Source organism: Tamandua tetradactyla, chromosome 10 (assembly GCF_023851605.1).
Source record: "Tamandua tetradactyla isolate mTamTet1 chromosome 10, mTamTet1.pri, whole genome shotgun sequence".
NCBI classification, from domain to species: domain Eukaryota; kingdom Metazoa; phylum Chordata; class Mammalia; order Pilosa; family Myrmecophagidae; genus Tamandua; species Tamandua tetradactyla.
In genome coordinates this window covers 99,715,415-99,729,519 of record NC_135336.1, presented here as the reverse complement: position 1 = coordinate 99,729,519, position 14,105 = coordinate 99,715,415, and the positions used below count along the sequence as shown (strand labels likewise).

Here is a 14,105-nt window from a genome sequence, read left to right as displayed (position 1 = left end):
GCTTGACATGGGTGAGTGGGATGCAAGCATTTTGAGTTATTATGCATCTCTTAAGTTGTTTTAAAATTGTTTTGAATGAGGTGGATTATAAATGAACACATCAACAAATGAAACCAAGTGACCTTTGTTGCATCTTCCTTCCCTCTTTGTATTTTATGGTCCTTGATGTTTGTTAATTAGGGTAAGAAGTTAAATGGCCTCAACTGAAGATAATAAAGAGCATCATGCTGTTTGCAGAGATCTGGAGCTGTCAGGGTTTGCTGGAAGCCACTCTGGCTGTGTATCGAGTTGTCACTATGTTTGGTTGGGAAGCCCAGGGGCACAACATGCTAAAACAAACCTCCGTGTATTGAGAGATCAGCAGGAAGGAATGTAATGCTAACTGTGATTGTCAGGCCATGAGTCAACCTGGCCAGGTCATGGTGCCCAGTTGCCTGGTCAGGCAACCACTGGCCTAACTGTTATTGCGAGGGCATTTCATGGACTTAAATCGTCAGTAAGTTGATTGCATTTACGGCTGATGACATCTACAATCAACTGAGGAAAGTGTCTTGAGTAATGTCAAGATGTTAAATCCAGTCAGTTGAAGGCTTTACAAGGAGAAGTGATAATTTCAGTCGGAAGAGAGGATTTTCATCTCTACTTCAGCCAGCTTCTCCTAGGGAATTAATCAAAAACCTTCATCAGCGTTCAAGCTTGCAGCCTGCCCTGTGAAATCTGAACTCGCGCATTCTTGCAGTTACATGAGACGTTTTATAAAATCTCACAGCATTTATGGCTATCGCCTGTTGATTCTGTTTCTCTAGAGAACATTGACTAATGCACTAACTTTGGAAAACAGGCCATAATCACCCAATCTCTTTTCTATTTTGGGGGGTGCATGGTCTGGGAATCAAACCTGGGTCACCCACATAGAAGGCTAGCATTCTACCATTGAATCAACTGTGCACACCAAACGCATTCTCTTTAAAAAAACATATTTTCAGAAAATACTTCCAATTTTTAACTACTCTTTCTTGCAAAATCTAGTCATTTGTACTAAGATCTTATATTAGACACTGGTGTTGAAATCATTCTTTTCTTTTTCTTTTATTTTTTCTCTCTGTGTGTGTGTGTGTGTTTAGTTTGGGAAAAAGTGATCAATTAACAATCACTTGCTTCAGCTCTTCAAAATGAATTGTTTCTAAATTTACTCAAAATGCCAGTCCCATTAGTGATGTATTGATCCTCTTAGAATTTTTAGGTAGCTTTCAATGACTATTCAAATAAAATGGCATAAAATTTTCATGGTTTTGCCTTGGGTACCAACCTCAGGAGGAAGGGATATAGAAAAATGTTCTGTGACCATAGAGATGCTGGAAAATATTTTTCCATTGCAAATGTCCAGCATGGATCTGAAAATATGTACATAGAGTAGGTGGCTAATACATTTGTGTTCAACACAATGATTTGTTCATTTGTAGGGGGTAAAAGCACCTTGGGGAGGCTATGGAGGTTTTTAGGAGAGAATTAAGAAAATGAGCGAAATAGATAATTGATTCTAAAGCATCCCTGCCTGGAGGCGGGGGGTGTACCGTGTGTTTTCCAGCCTCTCCAACAGTCATGAAGGTCTGGAAAACCCCAGACCACAGTTAAGGATACTTTTGCACCTTCTCCTTTGTTTCTCAACTCTTACTCAGTTGTTCCAACCATCTCCTTTATCAGAACTCTTACCATCAACCCCAGCCATGCAGCCGTCATGCACACACATGAAGGGGTGTGGCCTCCTTGCTCTCTTCACCATGGGCTTTCTCGTGTATGGACTTTACCCTCCACTTTTCTAATCAAAGTCTTGGTGGAATGAGTGAAATCCCTCATGATACAGCTCTTGTAACAACTTGCAAGGGCTTTGGGGAGTACCAAGTTGTCCGGTCTGAGCTGATGCCCCCAGAATTTCCTTTCTAGCATGTGTCTGATCAGGGTGGCCTATAGGGGATAATCTCATGAGAGCCTGAGGATGGAAGGAAGGCAGCAGCTATTTTATAGCATATGCACACCTCCTCCCATTTATTCAATCAAATGCTACTCTAGGTGCTACTGTGAAGAGATTTTGCAGATGTGATACAAGCCCCTAAATAGTTGACGTTAAGTTAAACAAACGGGAGATTATCCTGGTTGGACCTGATTTATTAAGTAGGAAGACCTTTAACAGAGAGCCTTGGACTTCTCCAAATAACTCTAAAGAACACCTGTTTCTGCAATTCCTCCCCCATCTCCCTGGATGGCCCTTCTTGATCCTCATCTGTGGGCAATGAGCTTTGGCTCCTGCCCATGGGTTTCTCACTTGCTTGTGATTTACCCTTCCTGACTTTTTACTCTTCCTTAACTCCACTTTTCTAATCAAAGCCTTGGTGGAATAAGGCTTTGTGATGATAAATACGTATAAATGTACGTAAAATAACCGGCTTTCTGCTTCTCTGATGAAACCCTCCCTCCTACTGAGTTTGACATCAGGACTGAGATGCTGCTGTAACAAATGCACACAATGTGGGAGCAGCTTTGGGAGCAAATAGTGGGCAGAGGCTGGAAGAGCCATGAGAAGCATAAAGAAAGCCCAAAGCACCTTGAAGACTGTTGGTCAAACATGAATGTTCATGGTGCTGCTGATGAGAGCTCAGAAGAGGGTGAAACACACATTATGGGAAAACGGAAGAAGGGGGATCCTCCTTGTGTGGTGCAAAAGGCTCGGTGAAATTGTGGAAGGCAGAGCTTCTGAGCAATGCCGTTGGTTGTGTAAGCAAATTTCCGAGCAGAGTATTGAAGGTATTGTCTGATTTGTTCTTGTCGCTTATAGTAAAACGCAAGAGGAGAGGGACCCACTGAGGGAAGAACTGATTAAAAAAGAGACAGGACCTCATGATTGTGAAAATTCTCAGCCTCTCCAGATCATGCTAAAGATGGTAAAATTAAGGGGTTTCCAGGTTGACCACAAAGCAGCAAGCTGCACCCCCCCCCCCCCCAGTCCTATAGCTTCAAGGAGATGAATCTTTCCAATAACCCTGTGAGCTTGGAAGAGGGTCCTGGGCTCCAGTTGAGATGTCACCCCAGGGGACGCCCCAGGGCTTTCAGCTTGGGAGGTCCTGAGCAGAGGATCCGGCCAACCAGGGCTTGGACACCTGACCCATGGACTCATTGAGGCAATACATATATTTTGCTTTAGCTGTTACATTTGTGGGGATTTATTACTCAGTAAAGGCAAACTAGTAACACATCTCTGGACTTCACAGTGATCAGAAGAATAAATAAACCCAAGTTTACGACCTCTAGTCACAATTTATTGTGTTCATAAGGAAGTAGCGTTTTGCAACCATTTTGGGATTAGCATCTCTGAAAAGTAATAGGGAATAATTCATGTTTTGCATATTATCAGCAGAAAGCCATGAACCAATCAAGATACTCACTGTACACCTGCAGGGGAAGATTTGCCATCAAGGAGAATGCAGTACTTAATGATGATGGAACATTCTAGAAGCACACAAATACTTCAACCACCGTCTCTAGATGGACGATTTCAGACACTAGCTCAGAGAGGGCTGGTGGGCTGCCCCAGGGGCGGCACTCACCTGTGTTTAACCCAGGTGTCAGACTCGCTGACTCGCTCAGTGTAGTTCTCAGGCAGGAAGCCTCGGCAGCCCGTCCGTTGTGAAATCCCAATTACCCAGCCTTCGCTGGCTTCTTCCTGCTGAGTTGGGTCCACAAAGATGTATTCGCCAGGATTTAGCGTCAGCTCATCCGCGTTCTGGGGTTTATACTGGAACAAGGCTTTCAGGGTCTGGAAAACAGGAAAGCGTTTTCATTTCTTAGCAAGGATTGTACTGGGAAATGACAGCTTTATTTACATTGAGGCCCATTTACACTTTCCCTCTTGCTTTCAGGCTCCCCTGATGTGTCCCCTGCCCCTAAGACAACACTGAAGTCTCTAATAACCTCTAACATGGACTACAATGAAATACAGCATAGCATTCTTTCAGTAGATTTAGAGATACATTTTGGTACACATTTTTATCTTATGTGAAAGATCATAAAGTGTAACCAGACTCTCACATCTATCTTCTTCCCATGAGATTATTTATAGTTTCTCCTATGGTAAGGAACATGATGAATTCATTCATACTTTTTCCCTTGTATATGAAAGGAGCACTGCATGAATTTTTTTTCTTAAGCAATCAGTTCATGGGGAAGTTCTGGTGTAAGGCTTCACCCAAATCATTATTTAAAACAAGTTAATATGCAAAACAACGCATTTACAAATCTTTGCAATGCTCTTATTTCATAACAGAAGTGTTGCCATTTTGTTCTCTAACCTATACATCTGCAACTGTTATGTAAAAGAATATCGGTCCCAAAATGCACAAGAAAGCACATAATTCTAGAGTGGGAATAGAAGTCCTCTTTTCTGCAGTGAGACCTCCAGGAGAGGTGGAGCCCGTGCGGTGGGTGGGGGGCCACTGGAGACCATCTGGCCCCACGCCTCCCACCCAGCACCCGCAGCTCACTCACCTGGTAGTGCACGAACCGCATGTCTCGGGAGTAGAGCGCGGCGGCCCACTGGCAGCAGGGGTCCGGATGGAGGGCTCTGGCCAGTTGCTCCAGCGTCCGCTGGTGGTGGGGGTAGAACTTGTGGGCCAGTGTCAGATGCAGCTGCTTGGTGCAAGGTTTCACCGTGCAGTCTGTGAAGGCAGGTGAGATGTGTGATGTTGGGGACCCCTTCCCTGCCAGCCAGCGCCCCCGGCTCAGGCAGGGCAAGAGGTGACTGCGTGACCTCTGGCTCTCCTCACCCTTCCTTCCTCTGTCCTGGTACTGCCTGGAAATGGGCAAGGCCTGGCCGCACACGTGGGGCATCTCTCATGCAGCTCACCTTTTCAGAGGAGATGGTTACACACCTGCAGGCATTCCCAGGAGGCGGGAAAGAGGAACAGGTAGAGGTGTGGCTGTGGGGTCTTTGAGGTCCATCAATTTGCAAGTTTTTTGCCCCATCACAAAGCGCGTCTTTCCTTTCTTTCTGCATCTCCTTCAATCCCCCTGGAATGCCCTGGCAACCTGGAGCCAGACACCTGCTTCCCCAGGTCAGTGGCTTTTTGTTTGACTTTTGAGTTTTCAGGAAGGAATTCCCCTGGCTGCTCAACTCTGAAACATGGGGCATCTTCAACATTCAGCTCTTTTTGGTCACACAGGAGGTGCCCAGAGGGGCCGGCCCCAGGCCCTTTTGCCTGCCCTGGCCTCTCACTCTGGCCTCTCTCCCTGGCGGACCTCTCTCAGGCTTGCCAAGCTGGCCGCTAAGCAGTTTATGCTCTGGGGAGACAGCGTTTTAATGGAAACAGCAGGGCTTCGGTGTCGGGCTGGCCTGGATTGCCCTCATCCTGCCTGCTCTAGCTGGGACACCTGGGGTAGCGCCTCAGCCTGAACCAGGCTCCGAGGTGACAGGAGCTGGGCTCTGGGATGTCAGCCGGCTAACTTACGTCTTGAGTTGCTGGTCAGCAAATATGACTTGCCTGTCCCTTCTCTCACCTAAGAGCATGCGCCCAGGCCTTTCTCTCCTCCTAGAAAGCACTGTGGCAGGGGCAGCCCGGGAGGCCCCATGGACTCTCACATCCTACACGTGCGTCTTTGGTAGCAGCGAGGTTGATGTCAGGTTCCTATGCCAGCTCTGAGCTGCTGGAGGGGTGGGGTGGGTGGTGAAAAGTGAAGCAGAAGAGTGCGTAGGCGGTGGGGAAATTCCTGTCCTTACAGTTTTCAGCAGTGGGGGAGGGATGGGCTTGCCACATGAGTCAGTGAGGCCTGGGAATTCATGACTGAGTCCTGCCCAGCCTCCAAATGGGCCCTCGTCTCGGCTCCTCTCTGTGGCGCACACCCATGGGGCCAGCGTGGTCAGGCTGCCCGCCGGAACGGGACACCCAAGGTCAGGCCAAAGGCACAGGCTGCCAAAGGGCAAGGCAGGGGGCCTCGGGGCCAGGGGAGACATGAGGTCAGAGCCGGCTCTCAGGAAGCAGGGAAGCCCAGCTGGCGTGGAGCACGGCAGAGCGGGTTCTCACCCGCTGTGTAAGCGACCTTGGGCAGGCCGTGTTCGTCCTCCCAGCCTCGGCCTTCATCTGTAGAATGGGGCCAGTGGTGCCGCTCGCGGCAGGAGAGGGAAGTGGTGCTGAGGCACGTGGCTGATACATTGTATCAGACACTGACAGCCCCGCTGTCCCTCTAGAGGACATTGTAGAGTGATCATTTAAACTCATACTTACATCAAGGGGACTAGGCTGCACAGAGATGCGGTGACTGGTTAACCTGGCAACTTCCACCCACGGGGGCATCGAGACACAACCACAAACCCAAGTGCCTGGGTTGGGGACTCAGCTCTCCGTTTCAGAGCCTGACTGAGCGCAGGGGCAGGGCAAACACCTGAGCAGGGCAGAGGGTGTCTTCCTAGCAGGGCGCTGTGACCTCTGCAGGTGTCAGGGCCAGCAAACCACACCACACTGAGCTCCTTCTGTGTACTGAGGTCTAGGGCGGGAGACGGCAGAAACCAGCAACACCATTTCCATATCGAGGAACAAGCATTCCCCGTTTGGTAGGGAAAGAAAAAAGACTCCGGTGTTGTGATGACTTGATCACACCATCCTAATCGGAGGTGAAGGAAAAAGTCAAACCCAGCTCTTGGGATGGCAAGCCCAGAATTCTTTCCACTAAGCCTCAGCTGTAACCTCCATCTCCAGACCAGGGCTGGGGTTTGGAGAAAAGGGTGGTTTGCTGATTCTGGAAGAGAGTTAGATAGTTTTGCACCTAAGAAGTCAAGAAGAGAAGGAAAAGCACACACTTAAAAAAAATGGAAATGAAACAATTTGGGACTCATATTTTGCACACAGTGCTGCCCTTGCCAGCAGGGACGCTCAAGTTGGATGTGGGGTGGAGGGGGCACCCGGAGCCCCCCGTGTGTGCCCCGGCCTGTACCCCATCACCCATGTGTGCACACAGATACACACGTGCAATGCCTGGGAGACCTTCCTGGAATGGTGTCCCAGGCTGCAGTGGATGGCTCGGGGTTTTGACAAACTACAATAATGCAAGGAAGGTGAGCCTCATCTAAAGGAAAGGCTACTCATTGTTGGGTCTCAGAATCTTTCTATTTGCTTAACTGGTCGAAGGATACACTGACTCATTCAACAGGCTGTAGGTAACTGTTCAATCTTGGTTTAAGACCAAATCAAGGAAATCAGCTGAAGTGCACCCACCAGCCAGCTGGGGGCTGTCCCACATTTAATGCCCCTCTCCGTGCATTAAATAACAGCCTCAGTCAATTTGGTAAACAGAAAGGAAAAAGACATTAAAAATGAAAACAGCCTAAGACAACCATATGACACAATCAAGTGTGCCAATTATACATGATAGGAGCCCCAGAAGGAGAAGAGAAAAGGGCATCGAGAATATTCAAAGAAATAATGACTGAGACCTTCCCACACTTAAAAAAATCATGAATATGCACATCCAAGAAACTCATAGAATACCAGTATTCTCTGATATTTGCACACTCAGGTTTATAGCAGCATTTTACACAAATGCCAAAAGATGGAAGCAACCCAAGTGTCCGTCAACTGACGAATGGATAAATGAAATGTGGTCTATACGTATGATGGAACATTTGTCAGGATTAAAAAGGAATGGAGTCCTGATGTCGTCAACCACATGGCGAACCTTGAAAACAACCTGTTGAGTGAAATAAATCCGACCAGAAGAACAAATACTGTATGATCTTACTCATTTGAAACAATGAGAATGGGCAAACTCATAGAGTCAGAATCTAGAATATCAGTTACCAGGAGAGAGGGTGAGGACAGGGAGTGGGAAGTTAAGGCTTAAAATGGACAACATTCCTATTTGGAATGATGGAAATGTCCTGGTCATTTGTGCTAATGGTAGCACAACATTATGCCTGCAATTAACAGCCCTGAAAACATATCTGAATATGATCAAAAGTGGAAATATTAGATTGTATATATGGTTTATACAGAATAAAAATTTAAAACAAAATCCATGGAACTAGACTACACAGTAACCCTAAGTTAAACCATGGACTTTAATTATTAGCACAATTATAAAAATGGGCTATCACCTGGAGGGCCACGGTGGCTCAGCAGGCAGAGCTCTCGCCTGCCATGCCAGAGACTCAGGTTCAATTCCCGGTCCCTGCCCATGCCAAAAAAAAAGAGGTGCCATCCATTGGAATGAATGCTCCACGCCAGTGCAAGGTCTGATGGTGGGACAGTGCACAGGAATCCTGGATTTTAGGCACGATTGTTCTTAAACCCAGAACTTCTCTAATAAAGAAAAAAAAGTTTCTTAGAAAAAAAGAGCAGCCTGGACGCTTTGCTCTGCAGAATCGATGTCCTGCTCTGAAGGTGGGGGCGCACTGCCCCGCGAGACAAAGGACCCCCCGAGCAGCGGGTTCGCGGGGCGCCCACCTGCTAAGACGGCTGCTTCTGTGGCGAACATCGTGGCGAATTCCCGGAGGACGTCCGCGGGCTGGTCGGCGAGGAAGTAGCCCAGGTAGCTGACGGAGGAGTGGAGGGCCAGGGGGACAGTGGCGGGGAAGGAGCCCACGACACTGTCCCCAGCTCTCTTCAGAGCCTCGTACAGACACTCCACTTTCTGGTCTTCACACTAACGGGAGAGACACAGGCAGCACGTTCTCATACCTGGTTAGAAGATCTCCTATTAATTTAGTGAATGAAAATTATGGTGCTATCAAAATGAGACTCTTTTCTGTTAAAAACATTAAAACGCCGTTTATCTGGGTATTTGGGGGTTACGATCTTATTCTGTGGGTTTGATCAGTCACTCAGGTAACATTCTTGGGGGGGCGGTGCAGAGACCTCCAGCTGTGCAGGGTGGAAACCCGTGTGTGCTGGTTTGAAAGGATGTGTGCACCCCAGAAAAGCCATGTTTTAATCCTAATCCCATTTTGTAAAGGCAGCCGTTTCTTCTAATCCCTATTCAGTCCTGTATGTTGGAAACTTTAATTAGATTATCTCCATGGAGATGTGACTCGATCAATTGCGGGTATTAAACTTCACTACATGGAGACATGCCTCCACCCATTCTAAGCGAGTCTTGATTAGTTTACTGGGATCTTAGAAAAGAGGAGACATTTTTCGGAAAGAATGCCTTTTGAGAATGACGAGAAAGCCACAGCAGAACCACGAAACAGTCCGCCAGCTAGAGGCTTTGGGAGATGAAGAAGGAAAATGCCTCTTGGGGAGCTTCGTGAAGCAAGAGGCCTGGAGGAAAAGGCAGCAGGCGCCGCCGTGTTTGCCATGTGCCCTTTCAGATGAGAGAGAAACACTGAAGGCCATCAGCCTTCTTGAACCAAGGTATCTTTCCCTGGATGCCTTAGATTGGACATTTCTATAGACTTGTTTTAATTTGGACAATTTAACAGCCTTAGAACTAAAAACTAGCAACTTATTAAATTCCCCTTGGTGAAAAGCCATTCCATTTCTGGTACATTGCATTCTGGCAGCTAGCAAACTAGAACACTGCGTCACCTGCCCTCCATCCCCTCCTCCAGGTAATGCTGACACAACCCCTGTGCCACAGTCCGAGCCAATCCCTATTTTCTATGCCCAGGGGTCGTAGGCTCGAGGGCTGCTGGGACAAAGCCCCACGAACCTGGTGCCCTCAAACAACACAGATTTTCTCTCTCCAGGGCCTGGGGCCAGAAGTCCCAAAGCAAGGCGTGGGCAGGGCCGGGCTCCCTCCCAGACCTGTAGGGAGGAATCTGTTCTGGCCTCGTCCAGCTTCTGGGGCCTCCGGCCATCCTTGGTGTCCCTTCTCTGCCCCTGTCATCATGCGGCCATCTTTTCTTTGGGTCGAAATCCCCTCTCCTTGTAAGGACACCAGTTCTATCAGAGCAGACTCCTGCTCCAGTGTGGCCTCATCCTAACTCATCACGTCTTCTAAGACTCTCTTTCCAAACCAGGACAGTCATGAGACTGGGCTTAGGGCTTGAGTTTGCCCTTGTTGGGGGGCACAGTTCAACCCACAGCCCTGGAATCCATCGCTTTGCTCCGGCTGTTGTTGTTCCAGTAGCTTCCAGCACAGCCGTGCGGTGCCCCAGAGCAGAGCTGCAGGCTGCGGCCCTGCCCCCAACCCCAGGCCATGCCGGACGCTGTCCTTCCACGGGCTTCAGACTGCAGCACTGTCTGAAGTCTCCCATTGCCCTTTCTTTTCTTTTATCCTTCAGAGGTGTTTTCTCAAATCTTGCCTGGTGTCTGCTTCTTGGAGGACCTGAGACCCCCAGGTTCTGACCCAGTCCCCCTGAACTCTATTTATCTGCTGCTTCCTGCCCCAAAGCTGCAGCAGCTGGGGCATTAGCTCAGGGCAGCCTGACTTCAGAGCCCGAGGAGCTGGCCCCATGCACCCTGCCCTCCTTGCTTCCCCCTTCCCCGCTTGCGCTCTGGACCTCCAGCCAGATAAAGCCTCCTGGCCTAGGGCCCATGGCTGCCCACTGTGCCTAGGGCACCTCCTGGCCTTGGACCCTGTCCCAACCCCGTGTGGCTGCCACATGCCCTGGTGGAGACCCAGATGCCAGCAGCCCGGCTCTCTGCATTTCCCACTTTCTATGATCCTGAGTATAGAATTGTATTAGAGCTTTTAGATGTCCCACCCCATCTCCCCTCCTAGACCAGGAGCTCCCAACGCATGCCTCTCGGTTTTATCTGTTTAGTCCCTCATGCCTAGGAAAACACCTGTGCAGAGCAGGCCTTCCCCAGTAACAGCTGCCCCAATGTATATTTGCTCATGAATCCATCTGCCTGGAATTTCTTTGTCTCAGGCATGTGATTTGCAAGCGTAGAGTCATCTAAGCAGAGTCATAACTGGCATCACAATTTGTTGACCTCATGCTTTTATCTTCCTGCACAAGGCAGAGAGTGACTTGCTTACACTCCTTCCCCTGAAAGGGGCTCTCAGCTCAGCACAGCAGAGTCGGGGATGGCTGGGGGTGGGGCGTGACCCCGAGAGGGGAGAGAGGCAGGGAACATGTCGTGTGTGCATGCACGTGTGTGTGTGTTCATGTACGTGTGAGTGCGTGCATGTGTGCCTGTGTGTTCATGTACGTGTGTGTGCACATGCATGTGTGTTCATGTACATGTGTGTGAGTGCATGCACGTGCACGTGTGTTCATGTACGTGTGTGTGAGTGCATGCACGTGCGTGTGTGTTCATGTACGTGTGTGTGAGTGCATGCACCTGTGCCTGTGTGTTCAGTGGGTCAGGGCAGCAGCCTGCCCTCAGCACCATGATGGGGCAGGTGTGGTTTCTGGGCCCATCTCCCAACACCCAGCTTTGGCTGCCTTTTCTTTCCTTGGCAAGCTCCTGAGGACACGCAGGAAAGGACTCTGTCTCAGCGGCCCACAAATGTTGAGTAAGGCAACCGACTCATCCTGATTTGCCAGAACTGTCCTGTTTCTGCACAAGGGTCCTGCATCCCAGGAACCCCCCAGGCCCAGCCAAACCAGGATGGCCAGTCAGTGCATGCCAAGGGCTTTGGAAGGGTGCTGCAGAGGCAGCACCCTGGGATGTATTAGGAAACCCTTTCCCTGCAGTGGTCTGCCCTCCCTGTCCACCCAGGGCTGCAGAGCCTTGACTTGCAGTTGTAACGGGGCATCCTTAGGCCCCGGAGGAATCCTTTGAAAGCGGGTGGAGCAGGGCAGAGTTTACCAGAGACCAAGCAGGATGTGACGGCGGTGGCTTCTCCAGGTTTCGCTAGTGGGGAGCCACAGAGGAAGTGGCTGCCGGTTGCTCCTTCCCTCCTTCTCAGGCTTTCTTGTTTCTTTCAAACAGGTTCCTCCCACCCCACCCTAGTCTTTCCCTCTTCCTTAGGACCCCTACAAAGCTTCCCATTTGGCCATTTTCTACATCAGAGACCTGGCTCCTCGGCAGGGAAAGTCCCGTGCTTGTAACTGGCCAACAATCTTCATTCCTCAGTTTGTTCATGACACATTTATGGGGCACGATTCTATTTTAGGCACAGTGCTAGCCTCTGGGTGGTAAAAGATGAGAAAAGCATCTTTCTTCCCCTGATGGGCTCAGCCTAGTAAGGGCCCTAGCTGTGGCAGATGCACTGCAATAGCGCAAGGTTAGTACCACGAGAGTTCTAACAAAAAGGTGATGGAAACACAAAGGGCAGCAACTCCTGCCTGGGGGCCAGGGGAAGACTGAAAAATGTAAGGGATAAATGAGTTGGGTCCTGAAGGGTGAATAGGAGTTACGGTTCCAGGGAGGAAAATACAGGACAAACTGCGTAACACGGCCACCTAACGCTACAGTTCTGAACCCACCACCCTATAAAAATAGAGCATCAGACTGCCTCTTCATTTCATCCTCCTGTTACCTAGTTATCAGAGGAAAATGACTTCAGCTGCGGTGTTAGCAATCAAGGCCTGGGGGCCTGACTCACTGTGAAGAAGTCGCAGAGCGTCACGTGAGGAAAGACCTCATGAGCTCTGTTCTTTGCACACTGACGTTTGCTTTCTTTCCAGAACTCCTGGAGATTTTCCAGCATGGTTCCCGTGGGACAGAGGAAAAGTGCATATTCCTGAGGGATGGGGTCATCCAGAGAAGGGTCGTTGCTATGACAACACAACCTGCAACAAAGAACAGGCAATTTCACCTGGCATTGGGACAAACAGCAAAATCGAAGACAAACAGCAGTGATGACAACAGCTAAAACAATGGACCATCCCGAGCACCGCGGGTACTTCACATGAGTCGATCCTCAGGCCTGGAATGTCAAGGTCAAGAGATGGCTTTGGAGGCTCCCCAACAATGTGGCCAAGTCAGATGACCCTGCAGTGAAGGTTGAGGTCAGCACAGCACCCTGGAGCATCCAATTGCCTCTTAGCCCCTATTCGTAAATCTGAGAGGACATGAGGGAGTCTATAAAAGAAAAACTAGGCAGGAGGAGAAGCAATTTGGGGTATGCAGACTAGAAAGGTCAGAAAACTTAAAAATTGTTACTCATCCTCAGAAAGATAAGAGAAGATAGTTCAACCACTAGACAGACAAAACCGAAACAAGACAAAACAGCATGTTATCAAAAAGGAACAACCAGAGAACGAAAAAGGGCTCTTGGAAATTGCAAACACATTAGCAGAAGTGAAAAAAAAAAAAGAAAAGTTGGAAGATAAAATCAAGGAACTCTCCCAGAAAGGAGAGAAAAGAGACAGAAGATAGAACTGTTAACACTGATTTAAGACCTAACTACAATCATGCAAAAATATCTGTACCGTGAGGATGGGAGAGGTGCATGAATACTTGTGGTGGATGGAGAAAGAGCCTAAAACTGAAAACTTAAGAAGCAGTGAGACAAGTTGTGTTGTTTGGAGATGTGAAAATTAATGCGCAAATAATCAGCTAGAAAAGGTAAATGTCACTGAGAAGGAGACATGGGATGGGGAACAGGTGACTGTGAAGAATATTAGTTTCCCTAATGAGCTTTGCAGAAATATATGACTCTATGTGAATGCATAATTGCAACAAAGAGAAAACATTAAGAACAGGCTTCGAAATGACAGTAGTAAATACAAAAGCGCCGGACTGACAGTTAGGGGTGTGAGCATGGGACGCTGGAGGAGCTGCTTAGCCTCTGTGTGCTTTCCCATCTGCCAAATGGGGAGCGTGACCAGCCCCGGCTGTGGTCTCAGGTGCGCAGCCCAGATTCCCAAGTGTAACGGGAAACAGTAAGCACAGACCTCAGGGCAGTAGTTGCAGGTTGGTGGGTGCGGTGGGGCAGTGGGTGGGGGAAGGGCCTTAGGTGTTGGGTGACAGGGTCGTGGGTGCCTCATAATTTACACAGGCTCTGTGTGTCCCCCAGTGTGCATCAGAGATCGCACAGTGCTCGTTTAAAGTGACATATAGAGAGCATCGTGCGTACGGTATGAACTCAGCTGTGTATCATATAAATACGTATGGGGTAGATATATGTAGTATGTATATGTGTGTATTATGTACATATAGATGTGTCTACCTCATATTATCAAATTTTTCCCCCAGGTCTTGCAATTATGGCTACTTTTTTCT

General features: G+C 48.7%; 1 protein-coding gene across 2 annotated transcripts in view; it reads right to left on the bottom strand.

The window, feature by feature from the left end:
* The window catches only part of UBASH3A (ubiquitin associated and SH3 domain containing A), a 41,885-nt gene that overhangs the window by 22,352 nt on the left and 5,428 nt on the right, over positions 1-14,105 (bottom strand). For both annotated transcript variants that reach the window (XM_077118978.1, XM_077118979.1), the window contains exons 3-6: positions 12,484-12,670; positions 8,487-8,685; positions 4,540-4,709; positions 3,603-3,811 (exon numbers count right to left, since the gene is read on the bottom strand). In XM_077118978.1, the coding sequence (XP_076975093.1) occupies positions 3,603-3,811; positions 4,540-4,709; positions 8,487-8,685; positions 12,484-12,670 (765 nt within the window). The remainder of the gene's footprint in view (positions 1-3,602; positions 3,812-4,539; positions 4,710-8,486; positions 8,686-12,483; positions 12,671-14,105) is intronic.